The 21,890-nt window shown below is 42.2% G+C and overlaps 1 protein-coding gene across 1 annotated transcript in view; it reads right to left on the minus strand.

The window, feature by feature from the left end:
* Window positions 1-3,214: 3,214 nt before the first annotated feature.
* The window catches only part of LOC128742372 (tyrosine-protein kinase Dnt), a 249,418-nt gene continuing 230,742 nt past the window's right edge, over window positions 3,215-21,890 (minus strand). Inside the window, exons 2-6 of the mRNA XM_053838713.1 lie at window positions 12,828-13,194; window positions 12,011-12,766; window positions 11,715-11,934; window positions 11,560-11,636; window positions 3,215-3,326 (exon numbers count right to left, since the gene is read on the minus strand). Coding sequence (XP_053694688.1) covers window positions 3,215-3,326; window positions 11,560-11,636; window positions 11,715-11,934; window positions 12,011-12,766; window positions 12,828-13,194 — 1,532 coding nt within the window. The remainder of the gene's footprint in view (window positions 3,327-11,559; window positions 11,637-11,714; window positions 11,935-12,010; window positions 12,767-12,827; window positions 13,195-21,890) is intronic.

Consider the following 21,890-nt stretch of genomic DNA (forward strand, 5'->3'; position numbering starts at 1 on the left):
CTAATATTGTAAGTGCCATTGGTTGGGTGTTTAGCGTAACGAGTTCAAAATAATGTATAGAAAGGTCCACAAATGGTTGATTTACCCTATACCAGAATAATAATACTAAATTACTCTTGATATACAGATTGTGATAATTTGTATAGGAGGTCGTCAGACTACCAATTTCGACTAAAAAAATATGTTTGAGTATTTAAAATATTTATAACTTGATTCTCGTAAGTCCTACAATTTTGGTATGTTCAGTAACTTTACGTAACTTTACAGGACAAACAACTTTTCTGAAGACACAATATTTCTAAAGTCATTATTTAAAAAGTTAGATCTCAACGCCATCTATAGGAATAAAAATACAACTACTTAAAATTTACAGAAAGATGCGCAATTTTATTACAAACAATGTTGCTGAAGACAATAAAGCTTTACGAAGCATATGAAAGAAGTTATGAGGTTTTGTCCGAGCGCCGGATCAATCTGCCCCACTGTGCGTCGGCACACACGAGGAGCAGGTAGCCGTTCTTGGGCTGACAGCTCTTGAACTTTGGCCGTATGGCTGGAGAGTCCTGTTCCACAATGCAGTTCAGGATTTCTTTGCGAATAGCCGTGAGGTGATCCGCAGTAAGTATAGTGGATGGGTAATCACTTGACGTGATTGCGATGCTTGCGGCTTCCACCATCTCACTATACGAAATGCCACAGGCGGCCTTTTGTTTTTGCGCACTCTAGGTCGTTTAGTGCTTGGACCATTTGCGCTAGTGTTTGGCGACGCAGTTTCCTCAGACCGTTGCCGCTTGCTCTGCTCGAGAGGTTGCGGCAGCTGGTTGGCAGGACAAAGGGCCAGTTTCGTGGCCTCTTTCTCTGTGTATTCCTTGCTGAGATACCGCTTGTGCCGCATTTTCTGTGCACTGGAGAGTCGCTTGAGACCACCACGAGACGACGTTGGTGCCCTATCATCGTCTGGTTGCGTCTCTGGATCGGGAAGATTATTCGCTCGACTTTCCACACTCCCTTTTGGCGAACTCAGGATCAGCGAGGAGACTGAAGGTCCTCCGTACAGTGAATCGCTATCGAGCTTGAAGGTTTCCTCCAGCTCTCCATCCTTCGGTCGACTTATTGTGCTCGATTCCGAAGAATCACGCGCAATGCAGTCCTCCGACTCCACCATTTAATTCCAGGTTTCGTATTCTACTAAAACGCTCCAAAAACTTCAACCAAACAGATGAAAGGAAGAGGCTCCCAGGGTGACAGGCAGTGATAGTCCAAGAATCAGTAATTAACTAAAGTTAATAAACACTAAAATTATGCACTGAAGTGGGTAAGGTAAGTTATGGTACTATTTAGCACTACTGTGTATAATAAATCTACAAAAAACAGCAGATTTCTTGATGACTTGATTCTTGATGAGAACTGAATTGCAAAGGAAAACTGTTAGAAGGATTTTTCGGATGCCGCGTTTCCATTGAATACTAAATCAGTTAAAATATACATTTTTTATTGCGAAATTGATTAGTTCTGTTGTTACACTTATCTGTATAGATCCCTACAAATATGTCAACATGTTTTCTTACCACTTATCTTACTTCTCTTCGAACCTGGTAATGGTACTATTTACTTTACTTTATCGCCACAAAAGCTATGTGTGTGTATTATTCTTATTCTTTTCCCAAATTACCGTGAAGTTATTCGACCAAATTACCCCTCTCTGCAAAGCTATAGGACCATTTTCTGACAATTGTTCAATTATGCATAAACTTTACAAAAGCATATAATTTCTAAATGAATTCCGCACTTCTTTTTGCAAACAATCGAATATTTCGTATTCGAAAAAAAAAACATTTTCGTGCAAAAAAAACTCTGTACAAAATATTTACACTTTTTGTAGGAATAAAAATTGGTATTTTCATGACAAACAATAACAAATTACGGTGCGAACGGAAAGAAAGGCGACGGATTTAAGTAGTTTTTCTACTGCCCCACTACCGTCAAGTAGTCAAAAACTGATCAGTCTACAAATCTCGGCAGTGCGTATTATGCGTGGGCGTGTGTGTGTGAATGTGGCTTCAATACAAAACTCGGCTGCTTCATTATTATCGCGTATTTGTTCTCCTACTATATATATTCGGTAGATTATATAAATTTTCTGTTATTTTAATTGAGTAATTTTGTTTTACCTATGTTTTGCTGTTGTTTGTTGTAGTAATTTTTTTTGATTATTAGTTAATGGTGTCCGATAATTTGGCAAATGTAATTTGCAGTTAAATAAAAAGAAATCTAATAAATATACTTCAGTTAGGTATTTTCTTTTTAATTTTTCCTAAATAGGTAGTTAGATGACGAGAAGTGAAATAAAAAAAAGTTGTTTGATAAAATAAATATTTACATCTGTTTTCAAGAGGACTTACACTACTAACGTTTCGTTTGCACTAGCGCTGCAAGATATCTCGCCGTAAAGGGAATGGATATGAAATGGTGGTTTTGATGAGTATGATGAAAGCGAATATCGATCGAACTTCATCTAAAAATTTCTATTCTACTGCATCTAACAGAGCTTGGAGTTGTTTTCCTGCGTGATTATTTGTTATCCACAAAACCTATTCTAGAAACATTATCTATTTAGCAATATTTTTGGCACGAATTATGTGTGTGTGTGTTTGCGTTAGCTGCGTATAAAATATGAGATTCTATCATTGCCTCTGTGACGAGTTGGCTTTTTGACTTGTTACAGACATCAGTTGCCGTTACTGCCAGCGCATTGTATAACAAATGGTTTTCCGTTATTTGTCTCTTTGTTTGATTGTATACTATTTCGACTGTTGTTCTGTTTTGGCAGCTTATCGCGACATTTGCGCGACTCGCGTATTGTGGCCAGTGTTCCACCGCGGCTGATGGTGGCCACCTTCGGCTTATGTCACGAGATAGCGCTACCGGGCACCGGGAGCGTCTGCGTGGTCATGACCGACGTTATCGCCGGCGATGGCGGAATCTCGTAGATGTGGTTGTTGTTGTTGTTGGCATTCGGTTTACCGGAGCGACCCCCGAGGGTGGCACTGGCATGCCGATTCTTCACACGAAAGCGAAAACTAAGAGAAAGAGCTCGGGGCGTTGGAAACATGTAGAACCTTTGCTGTTGTGACTGTGCTGGGTTCGGTGCCTGTTTCGAACTGCCACCGTTGACGAGAGGAACTACCGCACCGTTGGCGGCGTTCGCTAAACCCTAGACATACCGCGTCAGCTGCGCGTAGAAGTCCTGCAGGCAGACTTGCAGTTGTTCGAACGACGGTCGCTCCATCGGAAGCATCGTCCAGCAGTAGGCCATGATTGCGAATCTGGAAAACGGAGAGAAGGAAAACATGGCGTTAGTTTGATACAGAATTTGTATTTCACTGAATATACGAATATACGGCCCTCTACGAAACAAGATGGGGTCCAAACCTGAGTGTAAGCCCAAGCCAAAGTCTAAGTCCAAGTCCAAGTCCAAGTTCAAATACAAGCCCAAGCTTATGCTCAAGCCGAAGCCTAAGTTTAAGCCCAAGCTAAGCATAAATATCATACATTGTATTTTTACCGCAACAAGCCTTATGACAGGTTGTCGTATGACCTAACTGGTTGCAACTAGGACAGTTTGTTAACCCACTAAAATGCATGAAAGCAAGGAAAGCTTTCTCGACATACATGGCTAGGTAGTTTCAGCGAAAATTAAAATTATTCTAACTTTGGTTTGACGGACTGTATACGTTCTTACCCCTATTGAAAGAAAAAGACTGAAACTGTTTGCAGTCTAATATCTTTATCGGCTAAATATTGGAGTATTTAAAACAGCAAATTCCATACTCGAGCAGGTCCATGTCAAACGAGGATCACTGATTAAACATTCAATTCAAACTACGGGAACAGGATCGTACACAAAGCTCGTAAATAAACAGAAATGTCGTCGCTTCTCTTCTTTGAGATCCGAGAGAGTGACATTTAATTTATTTGAACGGATACTGTTGAATAGCAACAAGAGCTCTGGCGGAGGAGTTCTTTTGGCAGTACGTTCCTGCTTCAAGTCACGTCAATTGAAGCCTCCCGAAGAAACTTCGGTTGAGCATCTGTGGGTAGTAATATCTACTCAATCTGGAAATCTTTTTATCTGTGTCATATATTTCCCTCCTGACCGCATCAACGACAATAGCTTAATTGATAAACATGCAGTTTCCTTTGACCTTCCTTTCCACTCTTTCCCAAAAATTTTTTATTACCTTCCCCTACCGTCCCTCCATCAATTGTAAAAACCATTGTTTCAAAAAATATTAATATTAATGCCTGACCGCATTTCAAGGTCAAAGCCAAAAACACGAGTTTGGTCCGTTTCATAGGAACAGAGGCTTTCTCCGCGCTAAGCTAAGCGCTAAGAAACGCGGAGTAACACGCTTACGGACCAACAACGTCACACGCTGTACCTTGCAAATCGTAAGGGCCTGCATAGTGTCGTCGTCGTGAAAGTAAAAACAAGCTAGATCAAAACTTCTCAGTCGATGGTTTCTACAGTTGACAGAGGAAGAGGCAAAATCTGTGTGTCTAAAAATAACCCAAAAACCAGATAGGTCGCTGCATCAATTATAGCTTGGTTCGACCCATGCACCTTCCAACATTGGACAAAAGATAGGAGTCACAACGACAACTTGTTAAGCGTTACCCCCTCCCTTCCTTTCCACTCTTTCCTCCTTACCCAAAAAATTTTCATTACTTTCCCCTACCGTCCCTCCATCAATTGTAAAAACCATCGTTCCAAAAAATATTAATTTGACTGTGTTCCCAACAAACACCAAAGCTGAATTAAAATGCTACTGATTTGGTTACAGCTGATTTAACTCTGAATACAGGGGGTAGACGCTGAATAAATTTAAGCCTCTGAGTTTTATAAGTGTTTAAGCAACCAACGAATGTGCTGTAAATCAGCTGCTTCACATAATAGTGTCACAAGCAGATTAGGCGCATCTTCAATCTCTCTACAACCCGTCAATATTCTCAATAATTGTGCTATACTAGCTGAATAAATGATTTGTTATCTTAATAGAAAAGCCCTCCCAAGAAACATTTATGCGTTGATTAAACATTTTGGCAGCCATTATAATTCAGCCATAGCTGAATATGCCTCGAATAAAATTTATGTAAATAATTCTACAATGTTTATAATAACTATACTATATAATAACTATATAATAACTATAATAACTTATACAACCTATTTCATTTGAGGCAGAAAAAAACACTTGCTAAGCAATTATATCGCCGTTTATATAACCTCTATGCGCCTTGTTTCCAGCTTTGCGCAAATTGGTTATTTAAAAACGCGCAAAAGCCTCTATTAGGCTCCATTGCAACTTCAAAAGCAGCTGTTAGCAAGCCCGAAGCTTGAGAAAATCATCAAATTTAGATGTTTAAGAGCTGAAAAAAGGTTTTTATTTCTAAAACTAAACCATAGTTCAGCCATAGGTTGAATAAATTCAGCTATAAAAGCGTTTGGTTTGAGCAGCCTGAAATTGTTACTTGGGTAGCTGCTTTCAAAACCGGCAATGGAGCTTAATAGAGGCTTTTGCGTGTTTTTAAATAATCAATTTGCGCAATGCTATTTTTAGAACGAGAAATAGTTTTGCAATGCTTTTTCAGTCGCTTAATCAACGTCTCATCAACCTTTATGCAGCCAAAAAATAATCTATTTTTAAATTAAAAAAAATAGAACGCGTCATATATATTTTGCTATGGCATCGTAAGCTATATTTTTAATTTCGAATAAGTTGAATTCGTATATGCAAGCTAATTAAAAATGCATCTTTCTGGAATTGAAGCGCCATCTTCTGAAATCAAAAACTTTCCAATTAAATTCGACTGTTTATATTTAATCGTGACAGATACGTATTTCGCCTACGACTTGCAGGCTTCATCAGTGTCTGTTTTCGAACAATCTTGCAAACTGGATCGCCATAAACCAACCCATAAACAGCAAGAGCAATTGCTGTTTACGAGCTGGTTTAAGGCGATGCAAGCTGCATAAAGTAAGCACTCAAATGGTGTTTGACCAAGCGATGTTTAAGCTACCTTAAGTTTTTCCAAACCAGCTTTCCTAAAAGCTGATAAACGAGCTTAATAGCGAATTTTTCTGCAGAACAATCCGCTTCTAAACAGCCATAAACATCAAATCGTTTTACGGTTGCTTAAAGGTGTTAAAGTGGCTTTATAAACCAGTAGAGGCTTTCATTAGGGTCACAGCTTTCAAACTACTTTAAAGCTGCTTAAGGATGTTAAAGTGGCTTTACAAACTAATAGGGTATGCTGCTGCTTCAACGTAATTGCCTATTCCCGTCCTATCCGACACACATTATTAAAAATATCAGCGATTTTTATGACACACATTGCAAAATTAGTTATTCCTTAATATTTTACTTTGTTGCCTCTCATACGCGATCAATCAAAGTGAGCTGAGATCTATTTAAATGCTTTTTTTCATTAAAGAATTCCTAGCAGCCAAATTTCCAACGTTTTTCCATGCGACGAAGAAGAAAATGTCGACTAATCGTTTCAATTTCCGTTATTCATAAAATGGAAATAACTCACGCAACGCATTGTTGTTATTCTGCAGCCGGGAAAATTTGCATAACCTACAAAAATTTTGCAGAATAATATTTGTCATGCTGTCCTACACAAATACATGCGCGCTAGCTTCGTACACATTATTGTGATTTTTAGTTCGGACGATGAAAAATTTTGATGGACGGACTTTAAAACGGTACGACGAATTTAAGATATAAACCCAGTTGCGTAATTTCAATCGAATGCTTTATTAATCGCTTTTTGGTGAATTCAAAGGGCATGGATTGGAAGCTAAGTGTGTTTGTATCAAATCAGCAGCAGAGCTTTTGGAATATTCATTAATTCAACTAAGAAATGATGAAAATTAGAGTGGCTTTCCTTACTACGACGAGAATTAGAAATAAACCCTACCAAGCTTTCATTCGGTTTACAGCACACATACTGTCAGATCATAGAATTTCGCAATTCGACTGGCAGCAAAAATATATGCCAGTTATCGACATTATCGACTGCTTCAAGTGTAAAGATATTTTCACTGTCTGTTCTGCAGATGCAGATGGGGCGGATCATAAGCGTTGTTTTAAAAGATATTTGTGTTAGTTCAGTTGTCATTAGGATTACATTTTATCTGTAGACCATAAGTAAATAAATATAAGGAATTTCTTATTGTGCTGCCTATGCAAGCTGGATTACTCTCAGTGAAAGTCAGCAACTGGTATCAAGATCCAGCAATTTCTTTCTATACGTCTAGTCGGAATACGATCAATCTTAGTACAGATCGGGTAATCAACCCCGCTGGAAACTAGGGTCGTACACTGAGCTTGGCGCTTCCTGAACTTAGTGAGCGCCTATATTTCGAGATAAGAGCGTCTCGTGACAGCGTCTGATCCGGAGCAGGCGGCTGAATTGTAAAGTATGTCGTGGCACTAAAACTTAAATGACAGCACTCTCTCGGTAGCTTGAGGAGCGAGACTTGATAGCGTGGCGCTGGTAAGAAAAGGCGACGAAAAAATAGCCAGCATTGCACATGGAATTGTAGATCGTTGAATCTTGTGAGAGACATCCTGTGGACGACTGCTCGAACAGTTGGAAACCCGAAAGTTCGGCTTCGTGGCACTGCAGGAAACCTGTCGCAAAGGCGAGAAGGTGCGGAAAATCGTAGCGGCAAAGTCCCAATTTACCAGAGCGGTGATGGGCAAAATAAAGGATCACGATCAACGGCGGAAGGCGATCAACGATAAGATGTGTATGTTGAGAATTAAAGGCCTTATTTGCAACCATCATACACGTGCACTGTTCACACGAAGGTAGACTTGACGACAAGAAGGCAGCGTTCTACGTGGAGCTTTTAGCAACGTACGATAGCTGTTTGACAAGGAACATCAAGATCAACCCACTACCGACAATTCGACAATTGGGATGCACATTCGACAATCGACGTCGGATGGAGTAGAATACGCTCGACCGTCAATGAGGCCGCAACCTTGGTTCTAGGTAAAGAAACCCCGAGCACACGAAATGACTGTTTTGACTGGAAATGCCAGCAAGCGATGGAGAGCAAAAAAAAAGAGCATGAAAAAACTATCTAAGCATTGCTACGAAGAAGAATTGGGCCGAGCGAGAAGGAGAACAGATATCGTGAAGAGCTAGAACAAATTTTAGGTCCAATTTCTATGAGAAGCTAAGTCAATCTCGTATTGGATTCACACCAAAGCCTAATATGTATAGGGGCGAGACCAGAAACCTGATCACAAATGAGTGCGAAGTGGTCGGCAGGTGGAAGCAGTTCTTCAATGAGCATCTCAATGCCGATATAAGAGAAAGAGGCAGAACAGTTAAGCTAAGCTGGGAGTGCCCATGAACGAAAGGTGCGTCCCGACTCTGGATCTCGTAGATCCAGTGAGGAAAAGGACAACGGGAAGACTAATATACCCGTCGGGAAGGTCTAACTATCCATACTACACCAGCAATGGTACTTCATTGGATAAGTTCCCGGATTTGTAAAAAGGAGAAGTTACCGGAGGAGAGGATGAAAGGTGTGGTTTGTCCCATCTACAAAAAGGCTCATTTTGTAGGCCAGCACCAGGTAGGCTTTTTGGGGCTGTGCTACTACGAAGCAAATGGTCACTCTCCGACAAATCCTCCAGAAATGTTAGAAGTACAACATACCACGCAGTATATTGTCATGGATTTCAAGGCAGCATACGGTGGAGTCGAGCGCGAAAAGCTATGGTAGAGAATGCACAAAAACGGGTTTTCAATCTAACTGAAGCGGCTGATCAAAGTTACACTGGAGTGAGCGACGTGTCACGTAAATGTGTGTGTAGTTTCGGGGCCACCCTTATGTTCCTTCGAATCGCAGAATGACTCACGGCATCAATTTGTACAATCCTGTATGACTGAAGTTTTTTGGAGCGTCTTACTCTTAGTAGAATACGAAACCTAAAAATAAAAAATAAGAAAACTTATCCAATTTAATTCTACTATGTGTATTTTATTCAATGACAGATACGTATTTCGCCTACGACTTGCAGGCTTCCTCAGTGTCTGTTTTCGAACTTGTTGCTAGTGCTTCGAACTGAACTAGTTCGAAAACAGACACTGAGGAAGCCTGCAAGTCGTAGGCGAAATACGTATCTGTCATTGAATAAAATACTCATAGTAGAATTAAATTGGATAAGTTTTCTTATTTTTTATTTTTAGACAATCCTGTATGATATTTAGTATCGTTATTGAAGGTGTAAACCGGTGATCTAGTATCGAAACAAGAGGCAAGATCTTCCAGCCAACTCCTCGTAGATGACCTTGACATCAGTACTGTAAACTTGGGGACTGTGGAGGTAATCTACGTGAGTCTAAAAGTGGAGGATAGAAAAATCAGGCAAAGAGTTGAGCCTACCTTTCCTTCCCTAAGAATTTTAGATCATGGTGCGTACACCTCCGCACAAAGTTGATGGAAAGAAAGTTGAACAAAACACTAATCAGGCTAATAGTGCTTTAGAAACTCTAAAGTGTAACTTTGCTTACGAAAGCATATACGTGCACACGTGCCGTATTTCAACCAAAGATTTTGTTGACTATTTTTGGCAGAATAAAAACAGTAAGTGGTGAATTGCGCAGGCGTACGAATCATGAGCTGCAGGTATTACTAGGAGAGATTCCAATCGTACATCTGGCGAAAGTTACATTATCATGGATGTCAATGGTCAGAAGAGACCTTGTACCCACAAGGTCTCTTGTCCATGGGCAAATTTTAACTAGCCTCCACACTTCCTGCCTCTAGAAAGCGATATTGGTTGAAAAGTAGCAAAAGCATAAACGAAAACAGGGCGTAAACACCGGCACTTAAGTATGATAAATAAGCAGTTCACTCACTCTGTAGCTATACTGCAAAAAGAACGAAGTCTGGAATACAAAAGAAGCACCGTGACGATCAAACACTGGATTAAAATACTCGTTGCATTAATAATGATCATACTAAAAAGGATGCTAGACGACTGTGCATCGAACGCTGTTCTCTTCAAGGACCCTACTACCAGTGATGCCAGGTTTTGGTACAGAAAAATCCGTAGTTTTGCAGTCCGTGTTCTTATCGCAGAAGAGCGAATTATAAAATTATAGTTTTTCGACGTTTTGTTTTTTTTTGGCATTGTTTATCGTTTTTTGGCGTTCTTTCACCGTATTTTTGTCGTATTTCGTCTTCTCGCCTACTTGTCTTCACTTCTTCGTCATATTTCCTTTAAGTCTTCGCTGTCTTTATACTGTCTGTTCGTTGTCTTTTTTACCGTTTATTTGCTGCTTTTCATCATCTTACCGTTGCCTTTTCGTTATATTATCGGTACTTTTTCGGCGCCTTTTTGCCGTCTTTTTAATAACTCTTTGTTGCCTTATCTTCGTGTCGTTCGTTTGTAGGTTTTTTGTCATCTCTTTGTCGAATTTTTGTTGTCTTTTCATGTTCTTTTTACTACCTTTCCATCGTATTTTCGTTGTGTTTTGGCGTTTGTTTTTGGCATTCCTTGACACTTGTTTTCCACGGTTTCTTGCCGTTGTTTTGTTATTGTTTTGGCGTCTTTTCGTCGTCATTTTGCCTCGGTTTCTTTGTTTTTTTTTGTCATCTTTTTATCATCATTTGTCCTGTTTCTAGTCAGGAGAACAAAAATGTTGTTTTTTATTGACTCTTCGTCGTTTATCTGTCGTATATTCGCAATTTTTTCGTCATCGTGCATATTTTATTGTGTGTTTGACGCTTTTTAAACGCGTCTTTGCCGTTTTTGGTCGCCGTTTTGACATTCTTAGGAGAAGTAATATTTTTGATGGAAAACCCATAATAGAGTAATTATGATGAAATTCATTCATCGAAGGTTGTTATTTTTCGTGAATGTGCTGTATGCTTGTAATTAAGTTGTCCTACAACATGTACAGTCAACGTGAGGTCAGAGCAAAAACTATGTTGATCTGCTGACAAAGTTATGATATAATTAATATAATAACATTAAGGTACGGCGAGGCGATAAATCCTACAACGTAATGAAGTTAATAATTGCAAAGTACAAAAAGACACTCGCGAAAAATGTCAAACCACCAGCTGCGAAAATACAGCGCCGCGAACGCGAATGCGAACTATTTTCGCGGCAACTTTATTGCATTATCTGGTTTCACTTTCGCGCACGACGCACCGCATATAATTACTTAATAACTTTATCGTGCCGAAACATTAATTTCCAGCTTTTTTTCTCCTTACCAGCCCAAATGACCAATATGGTTGTGGTTTAAAATTACTTAAAGACGATAATTTCACTTCATCAACAATATGCGTTGCAAGGTAAAAGCAATAAAAATTATTCCCATAAAGAAGTTTTACAAAAGCTATGTCCTTAAGGTACCAGCAGAATTTGACGGATGAGTCATCCTGGTAAACACAAGGTTAACCTTGTGCTACGATTTTTATGTAAATTTTAAAGAGAAAAGACTTGATGAAATACTTACAGCTCATCCGGACAATTGATCGGTTGCGACAGTCGGTAGTTTTCGCGGAGGTAGTGTTCCATCTCGAAAGGATCAACCTGAAAGTAGGAAAAAAAAATCAACGATAAATTGTACCACATTCGGTGACAAACTATAGTAAGTAATTAGTAACTCACCTCAGCGTAGGGCTGCCTTGCCAGAGTGCACAGTTCCCACATCAAAACACCAAAAGCCCACGTATCGGAAGCTTCGCTGAACTGCTTGTACTGGATCGATTCCAGTGCAAGCCACTTGATTGGACGGTTTTCGCTGTCTCCCAGACAGTAGTAGTCACCCGGGAAGAGATCCCGTGATAGGGAGTTATCCGCCAGCTTGACCCGCAGCTGATCGTCGATTCTACAATTAAACAATCGAGATTGGTTTCGTTAAATTGGTTGTGGTTAAATGGCAGGAAGGTTAAAAGGATACTTACACGCAGTTACGAGCTGCGATGTCTTTGTGGATTACACCATGGCTGTGTAGGTGACCAAGAGCTTGCGCCAATTGGAGCTGGATTTTCACGATTTGGATTGTGGTCATTGTGCGAGCGACCGGTTCTTGGAGGAAGATCTTCAAGTTTCGCATATTGTCTGGAGCTAGGTAGAGTAGAAACGGTGCGGTGTGGTCCTCGATGGAAACTCCCAGCACGGAGAGGATTCCTGGGTGTTGTGCACCGTACAAACTCATGCCTTCCTGAAGGAGTAGGGAAACTTGGATCTGGGAGGCGTGTTGGCCGACGGTTTTGACCAGGACTTCTTGGCTGTCATTGTAGGAACCTCGGTAGACACGGCCGAAAGTGCCTTCCTGTAGTAGGGATGATAACCGAACGCGACAGCGCTGGACGGTCAACTCGGATATGCGTCGTTGGAGTTCTTCCGGTTCGGCGTTCGCATAGATTTTGCTACGAGACAGCGTTGCGATAGTAGGGGCGATCGAAGGAGGTGATACGATTGAGGACGGTGCAGATGGTGGGTGAGTTTGCAGACGCTGGAAGCTTGATGTTCGAATCGGTTGGGCATGGTGTGGTTTGCGTTTCAGAGAACCTCGGGCGCAGTACGCAATCGAGATAAGAATCACAACTAAAACGATTGCAAGCGTGCTGCCCACGACGAGAGTCACCAAGCCGCTCGGAGTGTGGTTTACCGTTTCCAGCAGGTAAGGATCTGGTTGATTTACATCCGGGTGGTCACTATAATAAGGAGGGGATTAGACTGTTTACTTGAAAGTGAATCATTGAGTAAAAAACTTACTTATTCAGACAAATCTTTTTCCTGCGGAAAACAAGTTCCGTGGCGTTCCCCGTAGCTCGATTCAGCGTCACCTCGATGGTGATTGTGACTTCAACCTCGGCTGGATCACGACCGGCACATTTGAGTGCAATGGCAAACGTTTCGATCTGAGTTGGAATTTCACCAACTCGAGAAATGTTCATCGACGGTTTCGGGAGCACCGACGGATCCGAAGTAACTATGCTAATTTTGTAGGGTAACGGTTTACCGGCCAAACTCTGCCACGTGAACGAAATATCCTGAACATTTGCCGGCACCGGAACGGTGAAGTGGAGCGCATATTCGTTAACTTGTCCTTCGCGAACGTAGTACAGTTCGGCTGAGAGTCCTGTAAGAACACATAAAAAAACGAAAATTATGAGAACAACCGTAGGCCCCAAGTGTGCATTTTATTTGTTTATTTGACTTATGGCGCAAATCATCTTCCGCAAAATTTCACAGTGCCTCATAAGTCATCGGTTGTAATCGGAAACGAATCGTTCGAATAATGATTTTTCAATTTAGTTACGTTCCTCCCTAAACGCTTCGCCGTTATGTTCGAAACGCTTCGTCGTGTTTTGCTTAACAAGCCAACCTTCCTACTCCAACCCGGTCGGCAGTTCCCTCTACGGCTCCGCGGTAAGTCGTTAACTTAACTTGGAATTGCTAACAAGAAAATAACCGAAAAAGCAAGCACACGGGGCAAGCAGAGGGTTATAACTTTTCAATTTTCGTTACACACATTTGCTTGTTGGCGTATGTTCTTCCATTTCGGGGATGCCATATTTCATTCTCCGGTTCTGTTGAATTTCATATTTCGCGCTTTAATTTAAGACCTCCGTCGGTTTCATGTTCCCGTAAATGGTAGATTTCGCCTCCTAACATGCTCTTCCTATTCGTTTTGGCAAAAAAAGAAAACAAGCGTACGAATCGTTTCATTATTAAACAAGTCATCATTCAAGCCTGGTTGAACATCAACGGGACTCGCCGGGCTAGTGCCGTTTCGGGTACTGAACATGGCAAGGATAAAGATGAGACCTTGTTGTGTTTTAGTGTCCCGTCGAGAGAAGTCAGTGGAGGCCAAATTTGCAGATACAAAAAGAGCTGGAAATATGAATGTCCAACATCCGGCCTCACCGAGAAAATGGAAAACAATTTGTTTGCTCTGTGGTAAATTGATATTGATTTAGTGCAAAGAGTGAATCAAAGGCAGATTCTACGTTGGAAAAGTTGACGGAAATAAATTAGATGGCTGCAGCATATTGGTGATAAAATTACCATCCCATTCCCATTGCAGTTCCTCTCAGGCTGAAGTAATAAAAGAAGCTGCTTGCCGTTATTATTCTCTACCGTAATGTATTTATGATGAATTTATATGACCAATATTTCTCATCCCCAACAATTGCTATGATATTTGCCGGGCACTCGGGTGCAGCTCGATTCTCCTGTAGGGAGGTACACCTTTTTCCAAACTTGGCGAAGTCAGCTCAGCTCCAACAGCATACGCAAACACATAAATAAAGTCCAAAGCAGAGTTTTGTTCTTTTGTGCTGAGTTCGGGCCGACCTGTGGGGATCCATGCTAACGAGCTCCTCTCGAAGGATGGACGATGGGAAGCGGGTCATATTTTTACTTCCACTTGAAATTTATGAAGGCCAGGGCCAACGGAGGTCACTTTAACGGCCGGCCGGACACCGTGTAGTCCGTTTCTTCGACATATGTAGGTAGGTACATCCCACAGGATGCGATAGCATATCCACAAGCGTCAGCTTCTTAGCTAATTGAAACGAACGACAAACCGACCGAGATGAACTATGTATGTACGTTCCCGAATCTGCGTAATTTCGAAGCACGCAGCAATTTATGCAGCACCCATGTCGTATATCATATCGCTGTTGTGAAGGTACATAAAAAAGCACACATCGAGGAAAGTTGGCGGAAATTTATTTATTTACTCTCGAACGTATGAACGGCTGTGATTTATTTTAAATTGCACTTCACTCCCACCTTTTTGGCAGTAAAGCAGAGTAAGAAAAATTGTCTGTCCGACCGTGTCGGAGTCGAGCTGTAAGTTTTCGTTGAAGTGGAGTGTGCTCGAACGGGTATTTTAAAATAAACAAACAAGTTCAGAAATGGAAGTCCTTTAGTGGATGTTGTATTTAGTTTGAAAATTTTATTATTTTTATTCCATCCCCGCTATTTTAGTAACCAAGTTTCTTTGAAGTACATATTTGCATGGGTTGGAAAGCTCATATAATGGACTAGCTGTAACCCGCGTACGTCGCCTCGCATCTAATTGAGAGTGAATTGGAGGTACGCTATGTAACGCTAATGCTATGTAACTCAATGGGAAGCAACAACGTTACTTTTGCTTGTTTTGAATGCAATCTGGTGTAATTGGTTTGAGCCTTAGCAACGTGAGCGATTCTTACCACGAAAGTATGGCGCCCTATCAGGGGCCTGGTTTTGATAACAGACATATATATAGAAGAAGAAGAAGAAGAAAAAGGAGAAGAAGAAGAAGAAGAAAAAGGAGAAGAAGAATAAGAAGATAGAAGATCAAAATGTGGTCGAATCTTACGCATTTCTTTTGATCGTGTATTTAAAAACCCGGAACTTCCGTCATTTTGTAGGTGGGTGGAATGATGCTTCAATGTTTCTCAGTTATCCGAATAGCATCCAAATGCGAACTACTCTAACGTCAAGGTAACGAAATCGTAAAAGTAGCTAAATCAGCTGTCACCAACATGATATAAGTGTTCGGGGAGCGTTTGTCAACAGCCAGGAAGCCTGCATCGAGTGAAAAATTAAAACCGGAAGCCGCATCGATCATAAAAAGAATGACAAGTGCTTTCAAGTGGAGCCCCAACCTTTCCGTTCGACATTTTGGAAACAAACTGGCAGTTCCGTCTACACCGAGCTAAGAAATAAGCTACTGTTGGCTTATAAGAAGGTAGTAGCACCAAATCGCGACGCTAAACAACCCAAAATGGCAAAAACACGATCCTGGAAGCTGTACACGACGATACTGACGAAGTTGGTTAAGAAATATCAGGTTTGGCAGGTGCTTGTGGTTCGAAAAGGCTGGTAAACGGCTGAATAATGCGTACCATCGGTGCCTTGCTGTAGACCCTACAGTGGTTCACAGCCTCTTATTCAGCAACTTCTATCCCTACCTCCTCGTGGTAAGTATTAGCCGGGGTATCAGCAACCTTGGTGGAGATCGGGTAACCAGCCCCGGTGGAAGCCAAGGTCGTATGCTGACAGGGAAGGACGGCACTTTCGAGCGAAACAGGGGGTGGTGTGGCAGGCTTTGCAAGCTGCCACCACGAAAAAAAATTAAAGCACTGAACGAAGAACAGGAAAATTGGGAGCAAACCCCCGCGACGAAAAAGGACTATCGATTGAAAACTCGGGACGTGAAACTGCCGATCTCTAACCTTCCAAGAAAGCATCCGAGTGCTCTCTGACGTATTGAAAAGCCGCAAGTTCGACGTTTGTGTGATTGGGCGGTGGCCAATCAATCCTCGATTGTGCAGGTTGAGAATCAATGACCGGTTCTTTAACATAACCATCATCAACGTACACAGGCCTCACCTCAGGAGTATCAAAACATGATATCAAGATCGTCATCGGGGATTTCAATGCTCAGGTCGGCCAGGAGGAGCAACACAAACCGGTGATTGGAGGATTCAGCGCATACCAGCTGACCAATGAAATGGGCCAAAGACTTATCGACTTTGAAGCCTCCAAGAACATTGCCGTACGTAGTACCTTCTTCCAGCACAGACTCCTACACAGGTACACCTGGGGTCACCAAATCAGAAAGAATCACACATCGACTGTCGGCACTTCTCAGACAGCACTGGCGTCAGATCCTATCGAAGCGCTAACGTTGTCTCGGATCATCACCTAGTGATGGTTTAGTTGCGCCCAAAACTCTCCGTTGTAAACAACATTCGGTACCGACGCCGGCCTCGATTAGATCTCGCACGGTTGAAGCAGTCAGACGTCTCCGTGAACTACATGCACTCACTCGAAGCTGCGTTACCGGAAGAAGACGAGTTGGAAGCCCCTCTTAAAGACTGTTGGAACACATGTCAGAACGTGGACAGACACAAACAGAGGAAGATGCAGGGAAACCGAATTTCCCGTGAGAAAAGCACTATCTGAAAGAACAGGATTGGAGCGTCTGCGTCGTTCTCAGGAAACGCGAAAGTTCTACCAGAAACTGAAACGGATCCCGCAAAGGCTTTGTGCCGCGAGCCGAAATATGCCAGGATAAGAATAGCAGTATTCTGATGGACGACCGTGAGGTGACCGATATGTGGAAGCAGCACTTCGATGAAAACCTGAATGACACCCAGACGGCGGCAGAGAAAGCGATTTCGACGATGCAACAAAGGGCGAAGAGGTGCCAGTCCCAACGATAGGCTAAGCTAAGGAGGCCATCATGCAGCTAAAGAAGAATAAATCGGCTGGGAAAGATGGCATTGGAGCGTAGCTTATTAAAATGGGACCAGAAAAGCTGGCCGTCCGTATGCACCGGCTAATTATTAGAATTTGGGATACGGAACGGGGATACGGGATTATCTGCCCGATTTATCAAAAAGGGCGACAAGTTAGACTGTCAGAACTATCGAGCGATCACCGTTCTCAATGCCGCCAACAAAGTGCTGTTCCAAATCATTTTCCACCGACTATCCCCAATTTCGAACAGATTCGTGGGAACTTGTCAAGCCGGCTTCGTCGAAGGTCGATCTACAACGGATCAAATATTTACACTGCGGCAGATTCTCCAAAAGGGGCGTGAATATAGAGTTTCGACGCACCATTTGTTCGTTGACTTCAAAGTCGCATATGATACCATCGACCGGAAAGAGCTATGGAAAATCATGGATGAGAACAGCTTGCCCAGGAAGCTCATCAAATTAATTCAATCTATGATGGATGGTACACAGTGCTGTGTTCGGATGGATTGTTAAGTTCTTTCGAATCACACAGAGGGCTTCGTCAAGGTGATGGTCTCTTATGCCTGTTGTTTCATATAGCGCTACAAGGTGTTATGAACCGAGTGGATATCAACCGAGGCCGATCGACGCCGCTTGGGTAGTAGTATATTGATCGGCGGCGATGAGTTTGAGGTAGTCGACGAATTTGTCTACCTTGGCTCACTGGTAACGGTGGACAATAGTTCCAGCTGCGAGGTTCGGAGGCATAGTATCAGCGGAAGTCGTGCTTACTATGGGCTTTACAAGCAAATGCGGGCGAGTAGACTAAGCCCCCGTACAAAGACGCTAATTAGACCGGTTGTTCTCTACGGGCGTGACACATGGACAATGCTCGAAGAGAACCTGTGAGGACTTCGGAATCCTCGACGAGTACGACGAACGACGAGTACTAAGAACGACGAGTACTAAAGACGAGTACTAAGAACGATCTTCGACGGCGTACAGGAGAACGGAATATGGAGGCCGAGGATGAACCATGAACTTGCACAGCTCTATGTTACATCCAGTATCCAAAAGGTGGCTAAAGCTGGTCGGATACGATGGGCAGAGCATGTTGCAACGCAGCTGGACAACTACCCTGCAAAGATGGTGTTTGCCCCAAATCCGGATGGAGCGAGATCTGGCGGTGACTACTCCGAGGAATTGGAGAGCGGTAGCCCACAACCAAGTTAACTGGAGAAACCTTGTTCAACAGGCTTTGTCTCGTCTGTTTGTCTGTGGTTCTATCTGCAAGTTCTCTACTGCATCAAAGGCTGTATGACACGAAGAACAAAAGATGTTTTCGTTGTTCTTGCATTTCCTTCTCGGTGCGCGTGCACTAGAAACATGGCGACAGATCAGTCGTAGGAAAAAATGATAAATGTCTTCAAATTTGTGTCACCAACCAGTACTTTAACGACCCTGGGCCAGATTGCCTGCGACCCCGGACTGGGCAATATTGGTGATGGTAATCCGTCCACTAACTCGAACTTAAGTGAAGTGTTGTGCATGAAGTCCTCTACTCCACATTCATTACTAACAGATTTTTCTCAGTGAGCCTCTCCAGCCAATTGACGTTGAGAGAATGAACCAATCGGCATGTTACAGTGCCTGAGGTTTTTCCTTTCAGCAGTCATCGCTGCTTGTTTACTTCGTGAAAAACCACTAAAAGTGTTGAGGACAATTACCTCGAGTAAAACAACGAAAAATCCTCCGAGTTTCCAGTGAGCTCGGTTATCTTGCGGCCAGTTGATTACGGCGGTTACTTATCCTCTTTTCCGCAGGAATCGGTTCATTTTCTGATACTGGGTTACGGTGGAAGCATCGGTCTTGACCTGAGCGTTGGAGGCATATGGAAGAGGCATTGGCCACGGCTGTGGCATAGAGCGTTGGCTCGGAGCGAGCCAAGCTTTCTCGGATGGAATACCTATCATCTGCTCCTGGCTACTTGTTAAGTACGAATAATACCAATGTCTCTGCTACATCCCGCGACTCCTGTCCTGCTCCATCACGTTCCATTTCTGTGATCTACTGTGATATTTGAGACATATTCAAATCTCAAAGCTTCCAAATTTAAATCCAAATCAAAGCTTCAAATTTTAAACTTCTCCTACAGGAACTTTGCTTTCAACTTGTTGAACTTGTACAATCTCAGTTACTTCATCTTCTATTCTTACCGCAAAAATTTGGATCGTCAGCGTCCTTCGGGAGTGGATAACCAGATACATGGGTTGAATTTAATAAGAATCAAGAAAAAATATTCAAGCTAAGCTTCCGGTTGACCGAATCCGAATTGCCGAGTCTTTCGTTTATTTCCTGCTGTCCACTTCGGTCGCCGTAGAATGTCAGTTCCAAAGGCTTCCTACTTCCAAGAGTTTTTTGGGTCTTCCTCAGATTCCACTTGATCATGGCCCAATATTTTTCGATTAGACAGAGCTGTGACGTGTTGGAAGGGACCTTGCTCTTGGACACTAGCAGCACGCTATTCGCGCAGTACAATTCTATGGCCTTGGCTATCTGGATGCCAAATCTGGTCAAAACAGCACGAATGTTATGTTACTTCTGGAAAGACGACAAACCTTTTTTCAGACATTTGATTACGTAAAATACCCGGTCGAAGGTTCCGAGAGCAACCTGTCTTGCCGTCCTAAGACAAAGCCTGTTGAACAAGGTTTCTCCAGTTAACTTGGTTGTGGGCTACCGCTCTCCAATTCCTCGGAGTAGTCACCGCCAGATCTCGCATTAATTTCATCGTCCATTAAAAAACCACTCATTTCCAAAAAAGTATGCTTCGCAACATGGTCACACCGTGGCGCTCGAGTGTTGCTTCGAGTTTTCAGTTCAAAACCATACAAATGTAAAAAACAAATGTAAATTTACAAATGTAAAAATTAAAACACAAATGTAAAAAACCCTACAATGTCAAACGCGACAAACATAAGCTACTCCGCAACATGTATAACAGAGGGTGCTAGTGTGCTAGCAAAATATGCAGGACGATGGTTTTTAAAGGATTTTCTTCTATGTGTCATGTCAGTTCGTAAGTGATAGAACCAACAAAAGGGCAAATGTCGCAAGCGTGAACAAACCGAGTGAGAGTTGATTTTCCCATGCTGGTCCAGCAAAATACAACTCTCAGTCGTTTTATTAAAATCTGCCCCACGTACCCCAGTGCACTCCATCCTGAGTACACCCCTGTAGCATTGCTCTTGTTCAGAAGCAACAGAGCAATAAATATCGAAAAAGTGAGCGACAACCAGAGGCTGGTATTTGGACACGGATAGACGAACATGCCATGAAGTGTGGCCAGGTGAAAACTACATGCGACCAAATATCCAGTACACTGACTGGTTAAGAGAACGAGAAAGAAGGAAAAGATAGAACGAGGAGAGGGGATCAAACCGACACTTGAAATGTGGTTTATTTCCGACTAAAGAGGCTTTAGTGCGTCTAATGCGGCTTCTGTGGTCTCTAACTCCATGTGTATGCGTATGTTCCATATGAATTTATTCTTATGCAGCACATTCTACTACTTAGATTCCATTATAGAAGTGCATATAAGCTGGAATGCAAAAAAAATATGTACAACACTTAACCTAATTAAATTATTCAAAAAATGACTTTCTTGCAGATGTAATACATGCAGCTTGTTTAAGTTATTTGATAAAAATGATTAAAGCGATTCGCATTTAAATTAAGCGTTAAAAACATGCCAGTATGTATTTTCCCCTATCCAATAAGATAGCATCAAAATTCAAGATTGCATCTGACAGCAATAATGTTGAAAACCCATCGCAATAAATTGAAATTTAAGTACTTTGCAAAATAATAAACGACATGTCTTTCACTACAAAGTACGCCAGAAATAACAAGCGGAGACAGTACACGGAGAAAAATAATCAAATTATTATTAACGTGTAATGTTTCCGCATGATGAACAGATCGACAGATAAATTATTAAGACAACCTCTGTTCTACTGTTAACGAACACGAAAACCCATACTTTCCGCAAAATATTTTTCCATCTCATTTAGGCACTGCTATCAGTGTATCCACACGCTGCCTGTCCCACCCCGCAAAGGTATCGCATTGACAATGCCTCTCCCTGCTGGCTTGACACGAAACGTAAATCCTCGCGGGGTCTCACACCGCAGCAGGAACCTACAGGAACGTGGTCCTACACCGTACCGACCGTACACGCTCACGCTCACTCACTATAGGTACATTCGTTCACCGGCAAGAGTAATTTAATTGAAAATTTTAAAATCGCATCGAACTCGGATCGGGGGCCTATCAAATTTCGACCACATGTTGTTTGCCCTAAGATGGTGTTGTGGTTCGCGCAGTGCCAACTGCAGCAGCGCTCCCGGACCCATGCGGTGCGGTAACTTCCATCGTCGCTCGGTCACCGCGGTCATCCTCAGCTCGTTTGCCACCATCATTGCCACTCCAGCTCTTCCGGTGTCCATCGGTTCCTCCTTCGCGGCTCGTTATCTTTATCGGCTTTATGGTTTAATCTCGTTTCTGTTTGTTTTTATTAGCATTTTATCTTGTT

The sequence above is a fragment of the Sabethes cyaneus genome, chromosome 3 (assembly GCF_943734655.1).
Source record: "Sabethes cyaneus chromosome 3, idSabCyanKW18_F2, whole genome shotgun sequence".
NCBI classification, from domain to species: Eukaryota; Metazoa; Arthropoda; class Insecta; order Diptera; family Culicidae; genus Sabethes; species Sabethes cyaneus.